The 16,249-nt window shown below is 51.8% G+C and overlaps 2 protein-coding genes across 3 annotated transcripts in view; one reads left to right on the top strand and one right to left on the bottom strand.

Moving 5' to 3' along the window:
• Positions 1–2,264, top strand: part of SERHL2 (serine hydrolase like 2) — a 20,547-nt gene extending 18,283 nt beyond the window's left edge. For both annotated transcript variants that reach the window (XM_034987370.1, XM_034987369.1), the window contains exons 11-12: positions 862–958; positions 1,717–2,264. In XM_034987370.1, coding sequence (XP_034843261.1) covers positions 862–958; positions 1,717–1,836 — 217 coding nt within the window. In that variant the 3' untranslated portion in view covers positions 1,837–2,264. The remainder of the gene's footprint in view (positions 1–861; positions 959–1,716) is intronic.
• On the bottom strand, positions 2,139–16,249 carry RRP7A (ribosomal RNA processing 7 homolog A). The gene is made up of 8 exons (XM_034987367.1): positions 15,684–16,249; positions 9,675–9,877; positions 8,120–8,262; positions 5,704–5,829; positions 4,956–5,073; positions 4,462–4,559; positions 3,883–4,081; positions 2,139–2,615 (listed from the first exon to the last, which is right to left on the bottom strand). Exons 1-8 carry the CDS (start codon positions 15,872–15,874, stop codon positions 2,530–2,532), a joined length of 1,164 nt encoding a protein of 387 aa, XP_034843258.1. The 5' UTR covers positions 15,875–16,249; the 3' UTR covers positions 2,139–2,529.

The raw sequence follows: 16,249 nt of genomic DNA, 5'->3' as shown, positions 1-16,249 counted from the left end.
AGAGGCTTGGGAAGCACGGACTCGAGGTGCAAATCCAAACCACAGAGACGCTGCACACACACCCCCCCCCCATGCCCCCGGATGGCTGGACCCGAAATGGCAGATAACAGGCGTTGGTGAGCGTGAGGAGAAACGCTCCCGCCGTGCGACTGTAAAATGGCGCAGCCACTTGGAACAGCCCGGCAGTTTCTGAAGCCCTTGACCTACCCCAGGACCCAGCAGCCGCCCTCCCAGGTCTCTAGAGGCCCGACCTAGGTCCCCACAGCAGCCTGGACGGGACGGTCCAGAGCAGCGTCAGTCCCAACAGCCCAGGGGCGGAGACCACCCGACGTCGGTCAGCAGACACACAGGCGGGCTGTTTGAGCCGGGAGAGGAACGACCTGGCACCTGCTGCGGGGACGAACCTTGAGGACAGGACAGAGTGGAAGAAACCAGTCATGGAAGTCCACGTGTTCTGTGGCTCCACTCACACGCAGGTGCAGAGCGCAGTCTCTGGAGCTACTGTTTGCGGAAGCCCGAGCGCTCTGCAGCTAGTGGTTCGGGTTTGGGGGATTTCGGAGACGATGACGTCCTCAAATTGACCGTAGTCACGCTGCAGAACTCTACGTACACGTGTGAAATGGGTGCAATCATCTCGGGAAAGATGCGGGCACAGAAGGCATGGACTCAACCCCGTCAGAGGCGGTGGCGGCGGGCAGGTCCCACGACCCCGCCGAGGTGAACCTGCAGCACCTTGGCCACAGTGAGCCCCGAACTGTGGGAAAACCGGAGGCAAGCCCAGGCCGGTCTCCTCTCAGCCTGGAAACCGGGGCAGGGGGGAGGCACCGCAAGGTGAACCCTGATTTTTCTTTTATTTTCCAGAGCAATCCAAGGATATTATAATGTGAGGAGAGAGAACGACAGTGACAGGAACGTCATACTTTTTGTGATGGACACGCTGAAATCAGTGCTAAAGGAGGTAGGTGCACTAGGCTCAGCCAGGGTGAAGTCCAGGAGGGTCCTCACCCACTCCTTGCACTAGGGCCTCTGGTCCAGCCCCAGGCCTGATGGGTGACTGGCAGGAGCAACCCGGCCTCACTCCCTATGGTGGTCAGCCCCTGGCACTCACATTTAACTCAGCACAGGAAACACGTTTTCTTGGCAGAGTGCCCCAGTGTTATTGTCCACATACATCCCGCAGCCCAGGTCCAACTTGGCCGGAGGCCATCCCATCATTTCTAGGGTGAGCAGATGACCAGTCTCATCAGTGGGGCTGGGCTTTGTCCCTGGGAGCACCTGGCACTTTGACCGTCATCTGCTGTAAACACCTGACCCTGGGCCTCTGCAGACCTCGGCGTCACCACCAAAGGCGAGCCTGTACGTGACCAGTCTGCGGTGCCTTCCTGTCTCCCAGGGAGGATCAGGTTTGAAAGGCTGCTGGTTCTTTCAAGCTAACCTTACACCCTGGACTACCGGCACCTCCCATGCCTAGCTTTACAACCTCAACTCAGAATGGCCCAGAAGGCCAGGGTTTGCACATTTCTCCCCCTGAATCAGGCCCTTCTCACGGACTCTGAGCCAGGCTCTTAGCCAGTGTGTGACCGGGGAGCTGGGGGTCAGTCTGCCCGGTGGTTCACTGTGGGGCACCCTTTGGGACCACCGGAGGCAGCAAGCCCTGGGAAGGCCCCAGCACGCCAGAAGGGCCACGCCTCACCACGCATCCCCTCCCCTCTCCAGCGGTTCCAGTACGTAGAAGTCCCGGACAACCATTACGTCCACCTGAACCAACCCCAGAACGTGGCCGGTTTCATCAGCGCCTTCCTGCTGAGCAAGGAGACAGCACCACATGAGCTGTAGCCTGGGCCTGGGCCTTCGGAGACCTGGTACCCACCACTCGGCACCCGGATCCCTAGTGCCAGGCCCCCCAGCCAGGCCGGGTGTGGTGGGGACAGGCCTCATTGGTCTGAAGCCCAGCAGGTGCTGAGACAGAGAATCCTGGGCAGAATTGGGGGGGGGACGCAGGGCAAGACTCTTTTTAACATTTGTGACTTCAAGGGGGAGACCGTGTTTGGATTTGGGGGCATTGTCTGTTTCGTGGCTGATAATCTGCAGAGAGTGGGTAGCAGATGGAGGGAGGAGAGGCCAGGTGACTGCCCAGCTGGATGAAAAATAAAATGGTTCTTGTATTCTCACTGCTTCTGAGGGGCTCTTCCACTGACGGGAGGGGAGAGACACTCAGCTGGAAAGGGAAGGCCAGGGGCAGGCTGGGAACAGAGAGACCAGGAGGAGGAAACAAGCACGGCCTGGGCTGGTGGCTCCTGGCGGCCCACGCCCTCACATTGGGCAGGCCTCGCCAGCACGGTGCCCAACCCTGCTGCACCCCGGACCCACGGAGGGCCCTGTCCTTCCACCTGCACCCGCGTGGCCTCAGATCTGGCAGCCCCCGGGCCTGGGCCGCCCAGGACGAGTGTTCCAGGTCTTCAGGTCCTCCCGGCAGTGGACCGCCACCGTTCACCGCCCCCTTCCAGGGATCCCCAGGACCAGCTCGGCTCAGTAGGGTCGGAACTTGCGCTGCGCCCGCATCAGTTCAATCCGCTGCTTGTCTTCCTCAAACTTCTTGCGCAGCTGGGCTAGATCTGGGGGGCAACGGGAAAGAGGAAACGGCCACGTTAGTCTGTGTACCCTGTGGGGACTGTGGCCCCCCCGCCCCACTGGCCTCCGCTGATATGGTCCGGACGCTGCGCGGAGACAGATGCGCCTGCAGGCCCAGAGGGTGGGCGCTCAGGCCAGGGCGGCACGCCTGAGCTCGGAGAGAAAACTCCGCAGAAGAGTGAGCACAGAGAAAGCAAGACGCCTGTTCCCTTACCACCCCTACCCCACATACCCCAGGTGAAGGCAGGCGGCTCGGGGGGTGTGGGGAGCCCCCCCGGGGCACCTCTCCCGGCCCCTCCCCACTGCAGCAGCCAGACTGGGGAGAACGTCAGGAAGGAGAGGGACTCCGCCCTCAGTGCCACAGAATTTGGATGGCAGCCCTGGTCACCAGGTGACCAGGTCAGAGGAATACGGAGGGGTGGGAGCCCGGCCGGAGAGCTCATGCAGCCTGCTGTCGGTGATTCTAGAAAGAGCAGGAGCGAAGGTGCCCGGGTGGGGAGCAGCAGTGAGACAGGCAGGGGGTGACATGCCTGGGTGTTAGGTCACCACCTGCTGCAGAGGCTGTCCCCCTGCCGAGGACAAGGCCAGCACCCTCTACTCCCAGGCCCATGGGGAAGCCACCCGACAAACAGGGAATATGGGCCGTCAGCATCATCATGACCTTGAGTGGGTCACGGGCGATGGGGTGCTCGCCTGAACACTGTCCATGCGAGGGCGCCGCCCCACTTCCCCCCCCCAACTCTCTCTCTCTCACACACACACGGTGCTCGCCCCGACACTGTCCATGCGAGGGGCCTGCCCCACTCCCCCCACACTCACTCCCCCCGACACACACACACACCCAGCAGCGGCCCTCTCGCTGTCCCCACAGTGAGCACCTGAGATCCACCCTCTGCAATCTGGCCCCCGTGGGAGGATGACAGGTTCCAGCACCAAGTGCTCAGGGGTCTGGAGGTGGTCCTACATCCCAGGTGTGTCTGAAGCCTCTAAACACCCAGGGGCCCCCACTGCTGCCACTGGGGAGCACCAGGGGGACCACCACAGGGGATGCTGCAGGCTGGGACCTTAAGTCCAGAGCCTGTGGGAAGTCTGTGCCCAGGGACAGCCCCCTCCACACCCAGGCCCCAGTGCCGCCCGCGGGAGCCCTCCGCTCTGGCCGGGGCCGGCAGCAGTGGCCACGGGCCTCGTCCATAGGGCCTGGGCCCCAAGGGGAGTGGGGCTGAAGCACACGGGTTTGGGGCGCTCCCTTACGCTCCATCTTGGTCTCTCGGTGCTGCCAGGCGTAAAAGTTGAGCAGCTCCTTGCGGGCGCGCTTCCGTCTCTCCCTCTCCAGCACCCGCAGGCTAGCAGCCTCTGTCCGCGGCAGCACGGGCCGCCGGCCCCGACGGGTCACCTTCACCCAGCCCTCCTCGTCCGGAACCCCTTCCTCCTCCTTGGCCTTAGCCTCCTCCTGCAAGGAGCAGACGCTGTGATGGGCAGACCCCGGGAGCCCCTGCAGCCTCGGGTGCCCCTCCCCCACCCTCCCTTGGAGGCTCTCTCTGCAGCACCCAGAACCTCCCCGGGCACCCACCGCCACCTGCTGCGCCCTCTCCCTCCCAGTAGCTCAGTATGGGGGGCGGGGGGCACAGAGGTGCCAACACTGCCTCCTCGTCCCTCAGCCTGTTTCCTACAGACCAGAGACTAGACGTCACCCAGCTAGGTGACACAGGACTCAGTGGGGAAAGAGGGAGCCTGAACTCTACACAGTGACCAGCACAGGGTGCCACCGCCCATCCCCCTCCGCAGCGACACCACAACACCCGTGGCCCACGTTCCCTGTGGAAGCCCCACCTCGGCTATCCTCTTGTCATATGCCTCCATGAACGTGTCCACTTCGACCCTCAAGGCCTCAGGATCTGGCACTGAGTCTGTGTAGTCGCTGATCCACTCTGAGGGAGAAAGGAGGGAGGAAAACGGGGCTTCCTCAGGCCCGATACTCGAGGCCCCACCTGCCCAGCCCGTCAGGATCTTCTTCTTTTTTATTTTTAAGATTATTTGAGAGAGGGAACACAAGCAGGGGGAGTGGGAGCGGGAGAAGCAGGCTCCCCACTGAGCAGGGAACCCGATGCGGGACTCAATCCCAGGACCCCGGGATCATGACCTGAGCCGAAGGCAGACGCTTAACTGCCTGAGCCACCCAGGCGCCCCCAGTCAGGATCTTCTCATACAGGCCACGAGGACGGAGACCTGTGGCCCAAGGCAGGTTCTAGTGGCAGCAGGCTGGGCCCTCCCCTCCGCCCACCCTGGGCCCAGGAAGGAGGGCGTGACGATGCCGTGGTACTGACTGTGAATGCCGCTCTTCACAGGGTGACTCTCCGTTGAGACCAGCAAAGGGCCCTTCAGGACTAAGGCAGCAGACACCCCACCTGGCTTCTGGAACACCACATAGGCTACCTGGAAGCCCTGGAGGGGGGGGGAGGAGAGATGTCAGAATGCCAGCACCCCCCATCCTCCCGGCCACCCGGCTCCTGGCACCAGGGCTCCCAGCTGCCCTCAGCCCGACTCGTCGCTGGGCCAGGGGACATGTGCTGGACTGTTCTGAACCCCCTTGGTGAAGATGACCAAGAAGTTCTCTATAATCCTGGGGTCGGGGGACACACAGCCATGCTGCTAGCTTTCCAACTTCTGCCAGAGGCGACCCAGGTGAGGTGAGACACTCGGGACCTCCCTTCCAGGTACAGGCGGGACGCAGCGACAAGCGAGCTCCCACACACCGGGAGCGGACAGAGCGCACGCTAGCTCAGACTGCGCTACGCCAGGAGGGCATGTGGGCTCGGGACGGGGAGACAAGACCAGGCCATGGGGCCTCAGGAAGAAGGGACTTCGGGGGGGGAGCAGGAGGGGAGCTCAGGGAGGCCCTTCAGGGCGGCGAGCAAGATGGTCTCTGGGCTCTCAGCAGGACGATGGAAGAGCTGGACAAGAAGCTAAAGGATGTGGCAAATCCAGGGAAAGGCGCAGAGGTGCTGGGGATACTGCCCTGGCCACACCCCGCGGCGCCCCCAGGTGAGCAGACCACAGCACTTGGACACTTACCGGAATGGGCGTGGGGTGAAAAAACTTTGACTTTGGCTCCTTTGGGCTGTCAGCGAGTTCTGGCTTCTCCTGTAACCCCACAGACTGGACGGGGCCGCAGGGGGAGAAGAGGCGGGACAGGCACTCCTGCCGCGGACCCGGCGGGGGAAGCACAGCATGAGGGGCTGCGGGGGCCTCAGGGAGCCTCCCTCAGCCCAGGGTGGCACAGCCAGGGGACCAGGGCCCCTGAAGGTCTCGGAGCCCATGTCCGCCCAACGGGGGGCACGTACACAGGCCCTGAGCCAGCCACACCCTCCTCCGCACGGTCATCGTCCTGCCCTCCCACGGCCCGAGCCGACAACCCTGTGCATTTTCACGTTCAAAACTGAGTAAAAAAAACCACACCGCCACTGGCCATGAGACGTGGGAGGGAGCAGACGCAGCGTGAGACAGAATTCAGGTATAAACTTTTTGGCTTTATGACAGGACCTGCAGGGAGCATGTGCCCGGGATGTTTGGTTTGTCCCTGAAAGGGATTTCTCACTTTGAAAGGCCAGCCGTCTTTCCCTGCCCCTTTCTCTGGCTGAACGATCCCCAAAGGAGGATTAGGTTCTATTACGAGAATAGGCGGGAACGTTTCTGGGGTTATTCGGAGTATTCTGATTTTATGAGACAACCAACTAAGTTTTCCTCCCTGAGCAGCCACTGAAAACTGGAGTTAACTCTGTGTTGTTGGGACTCAGGCTGGCGGTGAGCCCCTTGAGGGGATTTCTTGGGCGCAAGTCATGTTCTGTTTCTGGGCGCTGAGTACGTGGGTGTGTTCAGTTTGTGAAAGGCGGCAAGTTGTAGCCTAGGGCCCGGGCCCTTCTCTGTACACACGCTACGCTTCAGGAAACGTTAAGACATGACACAGCCTCTCCTCTGCTTCGTTCTCTGACTGTACAAGAATCTTTATTTTTTAAGATTATTTATTTATTTATTTGACAGAGAAAGACATAGCGAGAGAGGAAACGCAAGCAGGGGGAGTGGCAGAGGGAGAAGCACGCTTCCCGAGCAGGGAGCCCGATGCGGGGCTTGATCCCAGGACCCTGGGATCATGACCTGAGCCGAAGGCAGACGCTTAACTACTGAGCCACCCAGGCGCCCCTGTACAAGAATCTTTTAGAAATTAGTATTTCTCTCGAGGATTCTCTCTCTCCCTCTGCCTCGCCCCCCGCCACTTGCTCTCCGTACAATAAATAAATCTTTAGAAGTTAATATTTCTTTCTTGAAAAACAATCTAAAATCCAGCAACACCCTTAGTTTCTCTTCTGTGAACTTATGTAATGCAAAACTTAATCGTTTTCGTGAAAATAAGTTAATGTCTGGATAGATTTAGAGGATAATCTTATCTTCTATTTTTTCGTATGGAGATGTATCACTGTTACAATCAGCGAAAAACAACATGTAATTCAAAGAATCCTGGGAAATAATAAAAAGCTTTGAGCTTCTTAGAACTATACTTTTTATTTTTTTATTTTTTAAAGATTTTATTTATTTGACAGAAAGAGAGCGTGTGAGCACAAGCAGGGGGAGCGGCAGGCAGAGGGAGAAGCAGGCTCCCCACTGAGCAGGGAACTCGACGCGGGGCCCGATCCCAGGATCCTGAGATCATGACCTGAAGCCAAAGGCAGATGCTTTTGGGGCACCCAGGGGCCCCAGACTGTACTTTTTAAACCACAGCTTTAAAAAGACATTTCCAGGTGCCTGGGTGGCTTAATCGGTTAAGTGTCTGATGCTTGGTTTCAGCTCAGGTCGTGATCTCAGAGTCTGGGATCAAACCCTGCACCAGGCTCTACACTGGGCATGGAGGCTGCTTGAGATTCTCCCTCTCCCTCTGCCCCCCACCTTGCACGTGCTCATGCTCTTTCTCTCTAAAATAAATCTTTAAAAAGACATTTCCGGGCACCCTGGCTGGTTCAGTCGATAAAGCATGTGACTCTTGATCTTGGGGTCCTGAGGTGGAGCCCCATGTTGGGTGTAGAGATTACTTAAAAAAAAAAAAATTAAAAAGCCATTTCCTGGGGCGCCTGGGTGGCTCAGTCATTAAGCGTCTGCCTTTGGCTCAGGTCATGATCCCAGGGTCCTGGGATCGAGCCCCGCATCGGGCTCCCTGCTCAGCGGGAAGCCTGCTTCTCCCTCCCCCACTCCCCCTGCTTGTGTTCCCTCTCTCGCTGTGTCTCTCTCTATCTGATAAATAAAATCTTTTAAAAAAAATAAATAAAAAGCCATTTCCTGTCACAAGAGACAGAAGCAGCAGCCCTCTAGCTGCCCTCCCTTGGGGCTTCAGTTAGATGCTTCCATCTCCCAATAAGGACCTGGTGGAGGCCAGTGGGAACCCAACCCTGCCTGGAGCTCCTGGCCAGCCTTAGAGGTTCCCTCCCAGACACCAGCTCACCTCTGTGCAGTATGGGGGCACATTGAGAACAAAGAGGGTCCGCTTCTGAGGCCAGGAAGACTTGGTGCCTTCTCGAACTCTGTGCTCTCTCACATAGAGGTAGTGAAAAGCCTGCTGCTTTTCTGAGAACTTGATCGGGATGGCTGGACGGGAAATGGGGGCAGGGAAGGATGGCATGAAAATCAAGCTCAGGCTGTCCCTTTCTAGTCCCATCTGTCTGTCCATTCCATCACTGAGCCCTTCCCCTAGGCCAGGCCTGTGCAGGGTACTGTGCAGGCTGTGAGAGTGAATGAACAGAGAACCTGCCCAGGAGGGGCACCCAAGCAGGTGGGGGAGAGAACAGGCAATTATTACAGGTGGGGAGCAAAATGAGAGGGGAGTCCAAACCCTGATGCTCCTGGGGTCAACACCAAAATCCTGACGTCAGCTGGAGGCCTTGCCAGACCCTGACCACCTTTCACATCTTTTTGCCAAGCCCTCCCCCCACCACTGTGCGGGGCCTGCCACTCTGCCTTCTCTCTATCCCTCCAGTAAGCCCAGGCCTCACCCAAGCTCACACGTTTCCTTACCTGAAACGTCAACCTTCTACCCTCCACCCATTCTTCACGTTTAACTTTACTTCCTCAGAGAGCCTTACGTGCTGAGTTAGATCCACCTGCTCGGTGCCTTGACAACCTCTCCCGGTCTCTAAGTCTCTATCTGTGTGATCATTTGATAATGGCTCACATTCCCATAATGCTAGGGGCTGTTTTCTGTTTTTCTACGGCCTTCTTCAGAGCCCACTGGGGATATACAGCTGCAGCATCTGTGCTCGGGACGCTCACATGAGAGTAGGAGAAGGCAATGAACAAAGAAGCACGTAACAAGATCCTATCAAACAGGAAAGCAAGGGGAAAACAGTGCAGAGTGGTTGCGCGGCAGAAGCCTTTGGCTAGGCGTCGGAACGGCCTCTTTGAGAAACTAACATTAAAGTCACAGGGCACAGCTGTGTGAAAAGGGCACCTCAAGCGCAAAAACCCTGAGGGTGTAAAGGGATTGTTGCTCCAGAGGAACAGAAAGAGCTCTAGGTCGGCTGAGCCAGAACATGCAGGGCCACACAAGTCAGTAAGTTCGGGTTTTGTTTTAGGTGCTAACCTGCAAAACCACTGGAGGGAGTTCAGTGGGTATGGGGGTATATAGGCAGGCGCGTGAGGCAAAATCTGATCTAAATCTGACTTTAGAACGCACATTCCGGCACGTGGGCGAACAGAAGGCAAGGGCAAGCACAAAATCAGGAGAACCAGGTAGGAGGGCACAGCCGGGTGACGGCTGATAGGGGCCAGACTAGGAGTGGCAGAGGTGATAAGAAGCGGTGGGCTCACTCGTCCGGGGGGAGAGTGTGGATCGACAGGGGTTTACCCAAGGGAAGCGGTGGCCAAAATGGGCTCGCCCCGGGAGAGTGCCGCCAGACGCGAGCAGGGCGCAGCGTCCGGGACCTCGGGGCTACCGGGCCCCCCACCCAGCCGCGCGGGGGTCCGGAGCCACCTCCCGGGGAAGCCGGGCCGCCGCGACTCACCGGAGTAACCGGGAGGGCTCGGAACCCCCTGCTCTGAGTCCCGCGCCCCACGCTTCCTCCTGCGCGCCACCATCTTGCCAACCGGAAGCTGCGGAGGCCGCTGGGAGTTGCAGTTCGGCGCTGGGAGCGTGCGCGTTTCCATGACTACGGCGGCGCGCGGGGCCCACCTTCTGGCTCCGGTCGCTTCCAGGCGCCACCTTTGTCTGCTCGGAACGACGAGCACGTAAATGTGTGAGTAAATGTTGGCGTGGCGGGAACGCAACCTTCCATTCTTCCATTCCACAAATAGCAGTGAAGACCTCACTGAAGTTGGCCGTTTTAACCACTTTTTTTTTTTTTTAAGATTTTATTTATTTGACAAAGAGAGACACAGCGAGAGAGGGAACACAAGCAGGGGGAGTGGGAGAGAGAAGCAGGCTTCCCGCCGAGCAGGGAGCCCGATGCGGGGCTCGATCCCGGGACTCTGGGATCATGACCTGAGCCGAAGGCAGATGCCCAACGACTGAGCCACCCAGGCGCCCCTTAACCACTTTAAAGTGTACAATTCAGGGGCATTAAGTATATTCTCATTATTGTGCAACCGCCCTCCGGAATGTTTCATCCTCCCAAATTGAAACTCTGTACCTGTTCCCTCCTTCCCCCAGCCCCTGGTAACCACCATTTTACTTTGTTTCTATGAATTTGACTACTCTAGATACTTCATATAAATGGAATCATACGATATGTGTCCCTTTGTGTCTGGCTTATTCCATTTAGCATGTTTTCATGGTTAATCCACGTAATAGCAGGTCTCGGAATTTCCTTCCTTTTCAAGGCTGAATAATATTTCATTGTAGGTATAGATCACATTTTGCTCATCCATATATGCCTGTGGACATTTGGGTTGTTTCTACTTTTGGCTATTGTGAATAATGTTGCTATGAATATTCTATGCTTTTGTGCAGACATGTTTTAATCTTTCTTGGATACGTATCTAGGAGAATTTCTTGATCATTACAGTAACTCTATGTTTTCTTTTTTGAGGACCTGCCAGACTGTTTTCCAAAGTGGCTGCATCATTTTAAAGTCCCACCAGCAAAGTATGAGGTTTTCAAATTCTCCACATCCTCACCATTATTTATGTCTTTATTTTGGGTATAGCCATCCTAATGATTGTAGAGTGGTATCTCATTAGGTTTTGATTTACATTTCCCTGATCATGAGTGATGTTGAGCATCTTTTCATGTGTTCATTGGCCATTTGTGTGGGGTTTTTGTTGAGAAATGTCTACTCAGAGTCTGCACATTTTTTACTGGGTTATTTGTACTTTTATTGTTGCATTGTAAGAGTTCATCTTTCCTGGGTGCAATTCCCTCATCAAATACGTGACTTGCAAATATTTTCTCCTGTGGGTTGTCCTTTCACTTTTTTTTTTTTTTTTTAAGATTTTATTTATTTATTTGAGACAGAGAGAATGAGAGACAGAGAGCATGAGAGGGAGGAGGGTCAGAGGGAGAAGCAGACTCCCTGCCGAGCAGGGAGCCCAATGCAGGACTCCATCCCGGGACTCCAGGATCATGACCTGAGCCGAAGGCCGGCCGTCGCTTAACCAACTGAGCCACCCAGGCGCCCGTCCTTTCCCTTTCTTAAAGGTACAAAAGTTTTTAAATTTTTGATGAAGTTAAATTTATTTTTTGAGGGTATCCAGTTGTCTGCACCATTTGTTAAAGACTATTCTTTCCCCCCGCTGAATTAATTGTCTTGGCACCTTTGCTGAAAATTAATGGACCAGATACATGAGGCTTTAATTTTGGACTCTCCATTCTATTCCATTGGTCTGTATGTCTATCCTTATGCTAGTACCACACTGTCTTGATTACTGTAGCATTTTACTTAAGTTTTGAAATCTGGAAGTGTGAGTTCTTCAACTCTTCTTTTTCAAGACGGTTTTGGCTACTCAGGATCCCTTTAAATTCTTTCAACAATGTTTTGTAGTTTTCAGGATGTAAGTTTTATACTTATTTTAAGTACACTTATTTAAGTATTACATTTATCCTATTTTATTGATTCTCTGCTGAGTGGAATTGTTTTCTAATATGAGTTTTAGATTACTCACTTTATCAATTGACCTTGCATTCTGCAACCTTGCTGTTTATTAATTCTAGTAGTCTCAGTGGCTTCCTTAGCATTTTCTGTATAAAGACCCTGTCATCTACAAATAGAGATAATTTTACTTTTTTCTTTCCAATCTGCATGCTTTTCTCTGCAACTCCCTGACTCCTCCCCTACCCCAATCCCCCTGGCTAGAGCCTCCAATATTAAACAGAAGTGGTAAAAGCAGACATCCTTGTCTTGTCTCCAATCATAGAGGGAAAGCTTTCAATATTTAACCCCGGGATTACTGATTTCACTGTGACCAAAGAACACACTGTATGAACTTAATTCTTTTACACTTGTTGAGATTTGTTTTATGGGCCAGGACATGGTCTATCTTGGTCTATGTCCCATGGTATTTGAAAAGAATGTTTTCTGTTGTTGGGTGGAATATTCTTTGTTGATTGGATCCTGTTGGTTGGTGGTGTTAAGTTCTTCTACATCCCTGACTTTGTCTAGTTCTACCTATTGTTGTTGCAAGGGGTGTTGAAGTCTTTAAGTGTAAGTGTGGATTTGCTATTCCAATTCTATCAGGTTTTGCATCACATGATTTGCAGCTCAGTTACCTGGTAAATATGTATTTAGGATTATACTTCTTGGTAGATCAACCCTTTTTTTCATTATATAATGTTCCTCTATCTCTGGTAACTTTCTTTGCTCTGAAGTCTAATAGATCTGATACTAACACAGCTACTTTTTGGGGATTGTTGGCATGATATATATTTTTCAATCCTTTTGCTTTCAACCTTATATTGTCATATTTGATGTGTCTCTTGCAGATAGCATATAAATTAGGGCATGTTCTTTCACTCACTTTGCCAATCTCTGTCTTTCAATGGAGATATATACCATTTACATTTGATATAGTGATCTTAGTGATATAATCTCACATTTTGTCTTTTTTTTCTTGCCTTCCTGTGGTTAACTTGAACATTTTTTTTTAGAAATTCATTTTTATCTATCTGTAGTGTTTCTGGTTGTATTATCTTTTTTAGTGATTACCCTAGGGATCTCATCATATATACTTAAGTTACTACCACATATTATTGTTGACATTTTACCAGTTTGGGCGAAATGTAGAAAACTTCCCTCTATTTCCCTTTGCCCTCCCCTATTTATAAAGTAATCGCTTTAAATATTTCCTCTATGTACATCGAGAACCGCATCAATGTTATGATTTTGGTTTCAACTTAACAATTTAGAAAACTCAAGAGAAGAAAAGTATTTTATTTACCTATAGTTTTACTATTTCTTTTGCTCTACCTTCCTTTCTGATACACAAAGTTTCCTTCTTTTATTTTTTCAAGTTGAGAGAGCTTTTTTAGCCATTATTTTAGGGTAGGTCTGCAGGCAACAAATTCCCCTAGTTTTCCTTTATCTTAGAACGTCTGAATTACCCCTGAACCTTGAAAGATATTTTTTTGCTGGATGTAGAATTCTCGGTTGACCCAACTTTGTTAAGTGTGCCACTTTCTTCTGGCCTCATGGTTTCTGTTGAGGGACCTGTCACATTGTTTTTCCCTTATAGGTATAATTTTCTTTTGCTTTTAAAATTTTTGTCTAGTTTTCAGAAGTTTGGCTGTGAAGTGTCTTGGTGTTAATTTCTTTGGATTTGTTTGGGATTCTTAGAGCTTCTTGAATCTACAGGTTTAGATCGCTATTACTTCAACTACTTCAGCCCCAATTTTTCTTCCCTCCTTCTGGTACTCTTGATTTTTTAGATTTTAGATTTTTTTGTCATAGGTCCCTGAAGTCTTTAAGTATTTCTTGATTTGTTAATTTCTATTGTTTTACCTTCCAAGTTCAAGGATTCTTTCTCTACTACTTCTTTGGTAATTGTATTTTTCAGCTCTAAATGATCCTTCTATTTTATTTGCTGAGACTTCGTATTTTTTTTCACTTGTTTCAAGTGTGTTCATTGTTTGTTGACACTTTTATGATGACTGCTTTTAAATCCTTGCCTGATAATTCTAACATCTCTCATCTCAGTGTTGTCTCCTCACCCCGTTTTCTATTTTCCTTGTCTTTTCAGTCCATTTTTGACCGAAACATGGACATTTGGGGTTGTTATAAAGACTGCATCTTGGGGCGCCTGGGTGGCTCAGTCGTTAGGCGCCTGCCTTTGGCTTGGGTCATGATCCCAGGGTCCTGGGATCGAGCCCCATGTCGGGCTCCCTGCTCTGCAGGAAGCCTGCCTCTCCCTCTCCCACTCCCCCTGCTTGTGTTCCCTCTCTCACTGTCAGGTGAATAAATAAAATCTTAAAAAAAAAAAAAAAAAAGACTGCATCTTATTTAGATTTTCTGTTACAGCACACCTCCTCTGATGGGGCTGGAAAGGCACCACTTAATTACTGCCAGGTGTGGTTGGAGTTCAGGGTCCTTGCTTGATGTCTGCTGACACCCAGGGTGGGAGTGCCTCCTAGTTACTGCCTTGTGGGGGTGAGTTCCATCATCCCATTACACTTCTACTTAGAACACCCTGCTTGGAAGGGGCTAAGGTGCCTCATTTCTCCTCCTATAGTCTCCACAGACACCAATTTAAAGTTCCAGCTCCCTGCTTGGCCTTCTCGGACACCACCCCAACAGGAATTTTGGGGTGCCCCCAATACAGCCTAGTGAGGATGGAAACCTAATCTCCCAACTTGGCTTATGTTGAAGTCAGGGTAGTTTCCTCTGTGGTTTGGCTGTAGTCTTGCTAAGCTCTTCTTTTTCTGGCCCTTATTTGGGGTTTTGTCTGCCTTTTCAGCATCCAGTTTGAGATGTGAAGCAAAAAGAAAACTCAGGGAGCTCAGTGCCAGTAATTCCTTGGGTCCCAGGGTCCCAAGGTCCCCAGCCAGTCTGCCTTCTCTCCACCTTCCAGGCTTATGTTTGTTTTATATAAAATCCCCAGAATTCGATTTAGTGGAAAGGATAGGGATTAAGTACTTCCATTCTACCTTCCCAGAAGAGGAGCTGTTCCAGTTATACCTTAATAAACCAATATGAAAATATAAAAATGGTATAGCCGCTGTGGAAACTGGAAAAGCAATTCCTCAAATTACTAACAGAATTACCATAGGATTTAGCAATTCCACTTCTGGGTATGGACCCCCAAAAATTGAAAGCATGGTCTTTTTTCTTTTTGAGAGAGATAGGTAGAGGTAGAGGTGGGGGGAGGGCGGAGAGAGTCTTAAACAGGCTCCATGCCCTGCGCGGAGCTTGACCTGGGGCTTGATCTCAAAACCCTGAGAGCACGACCTCAGCTAAAATCAAGAGTTGGACACTTAACCGACTGAGCCACCCAGGTGCCCCTGAAAGCAGGGTCTTAAAGAGAGATCTGTACACCTGTGTTCACATCAGCATTATTCACAATAGCTAAAACATGGAAACAATCCAATTGTCCACAGATGAATAAGCAAAATGTGGTATACACACACATACAAAGTAGTATTCAACTTTAAAGAAGAAAATTCTGATATAGGCTACATGGAAGAAGCCTGAGGACATGATGGTGAATGAAATAAGCCAGTCCATGACAGATAAATACTGTACCAATCTACTTGTATGAGTAATCAAAATCTTAGAAAGTGTAAAAATGGTTGCCAGGGTCTGGAGGAGGGGAAGATGGAAAGTCACTGTTGAATGGAAATAGCATTTCAGTTCTACAAAATGAAGGGTTATGGGGATGGATGGTAGTGAGTTGCACAATATGACTATGTGCAAAGATGGTAAACCACACAAAAACCATCAGCAAATTAATTTTTTTCTAATGCATAATTGATCTGAGAGAGAAATTTCACCTATGAAATTTGATGTCTTCAAACCAAGGCAAAATTCAGGCTTTCCTATTCCCTATGAACAGACCTAACTCTATGCTGGAGCTGATCATGCTAATACCTAGTGAGGAGGCACTTTAGGCCCAGGACATACGGAGTTACTGTGCCAGGTACTTCACAGACATTGATGCTCACATCCTCTGCTATGGAGATGGGGGGTTCAGCAAGTCCTGTGAGGAAGTGCCCCAAGATCGTAGCTGGTGAGTAGGAAAGCAAATTCCGGTTTTCTGGTGCCAGGTCCCACAAGGTCATTTAGAATCCTTTAAGAAAGAACAGCTCAGAGGTAGGAATAACAAATTTATTCAGAAATGGGTAAGTAACATATAGTCTCCTCCGTCCCTTAATGTCTCTTCCTCTCCTTTTGAACAAGAGATACACATGAGGAATGCGGAGGGGTGGGAGTTGGAGAGGGACACAAGGACTGGCCCACCACCTTCTTTTCCATTTCCCATGATGACACCCTGTAGAGCAGGGGAGGCAAATAGGCTCCACCCTGTAATGTACCATATGGCTATCCAGAGGACAAGGTCCAGGAGGCTGCAGCTAGGCTCATGAACGCTGTGATAGCCAGAGCAGCCTGGCACAGGACTTGGGGTGGGGGGGGGAGAGGGGGAGGAGGGGGGAGAG

The sequence above is a fragment of the Mirounga leonina genome, unplaced genomic scaffold (assembly GCF_011800145.1).
Source record: "Mirounga leonina isolate KUSES-001 unplaced genomic scaffold, KU_Mleo_1.0 Mir_418, whole genome shotgun sequence".
NCBI lineage: Eukaryota > Metazoa > Chordata > Mammalia > Carnivora > Phocidae > Mirounga > Mirounga leonina.
Note: the sequence above shows the minus strand (reverse complement) of the source record. Positions and strands in the feature narration are given on the sequence as shown.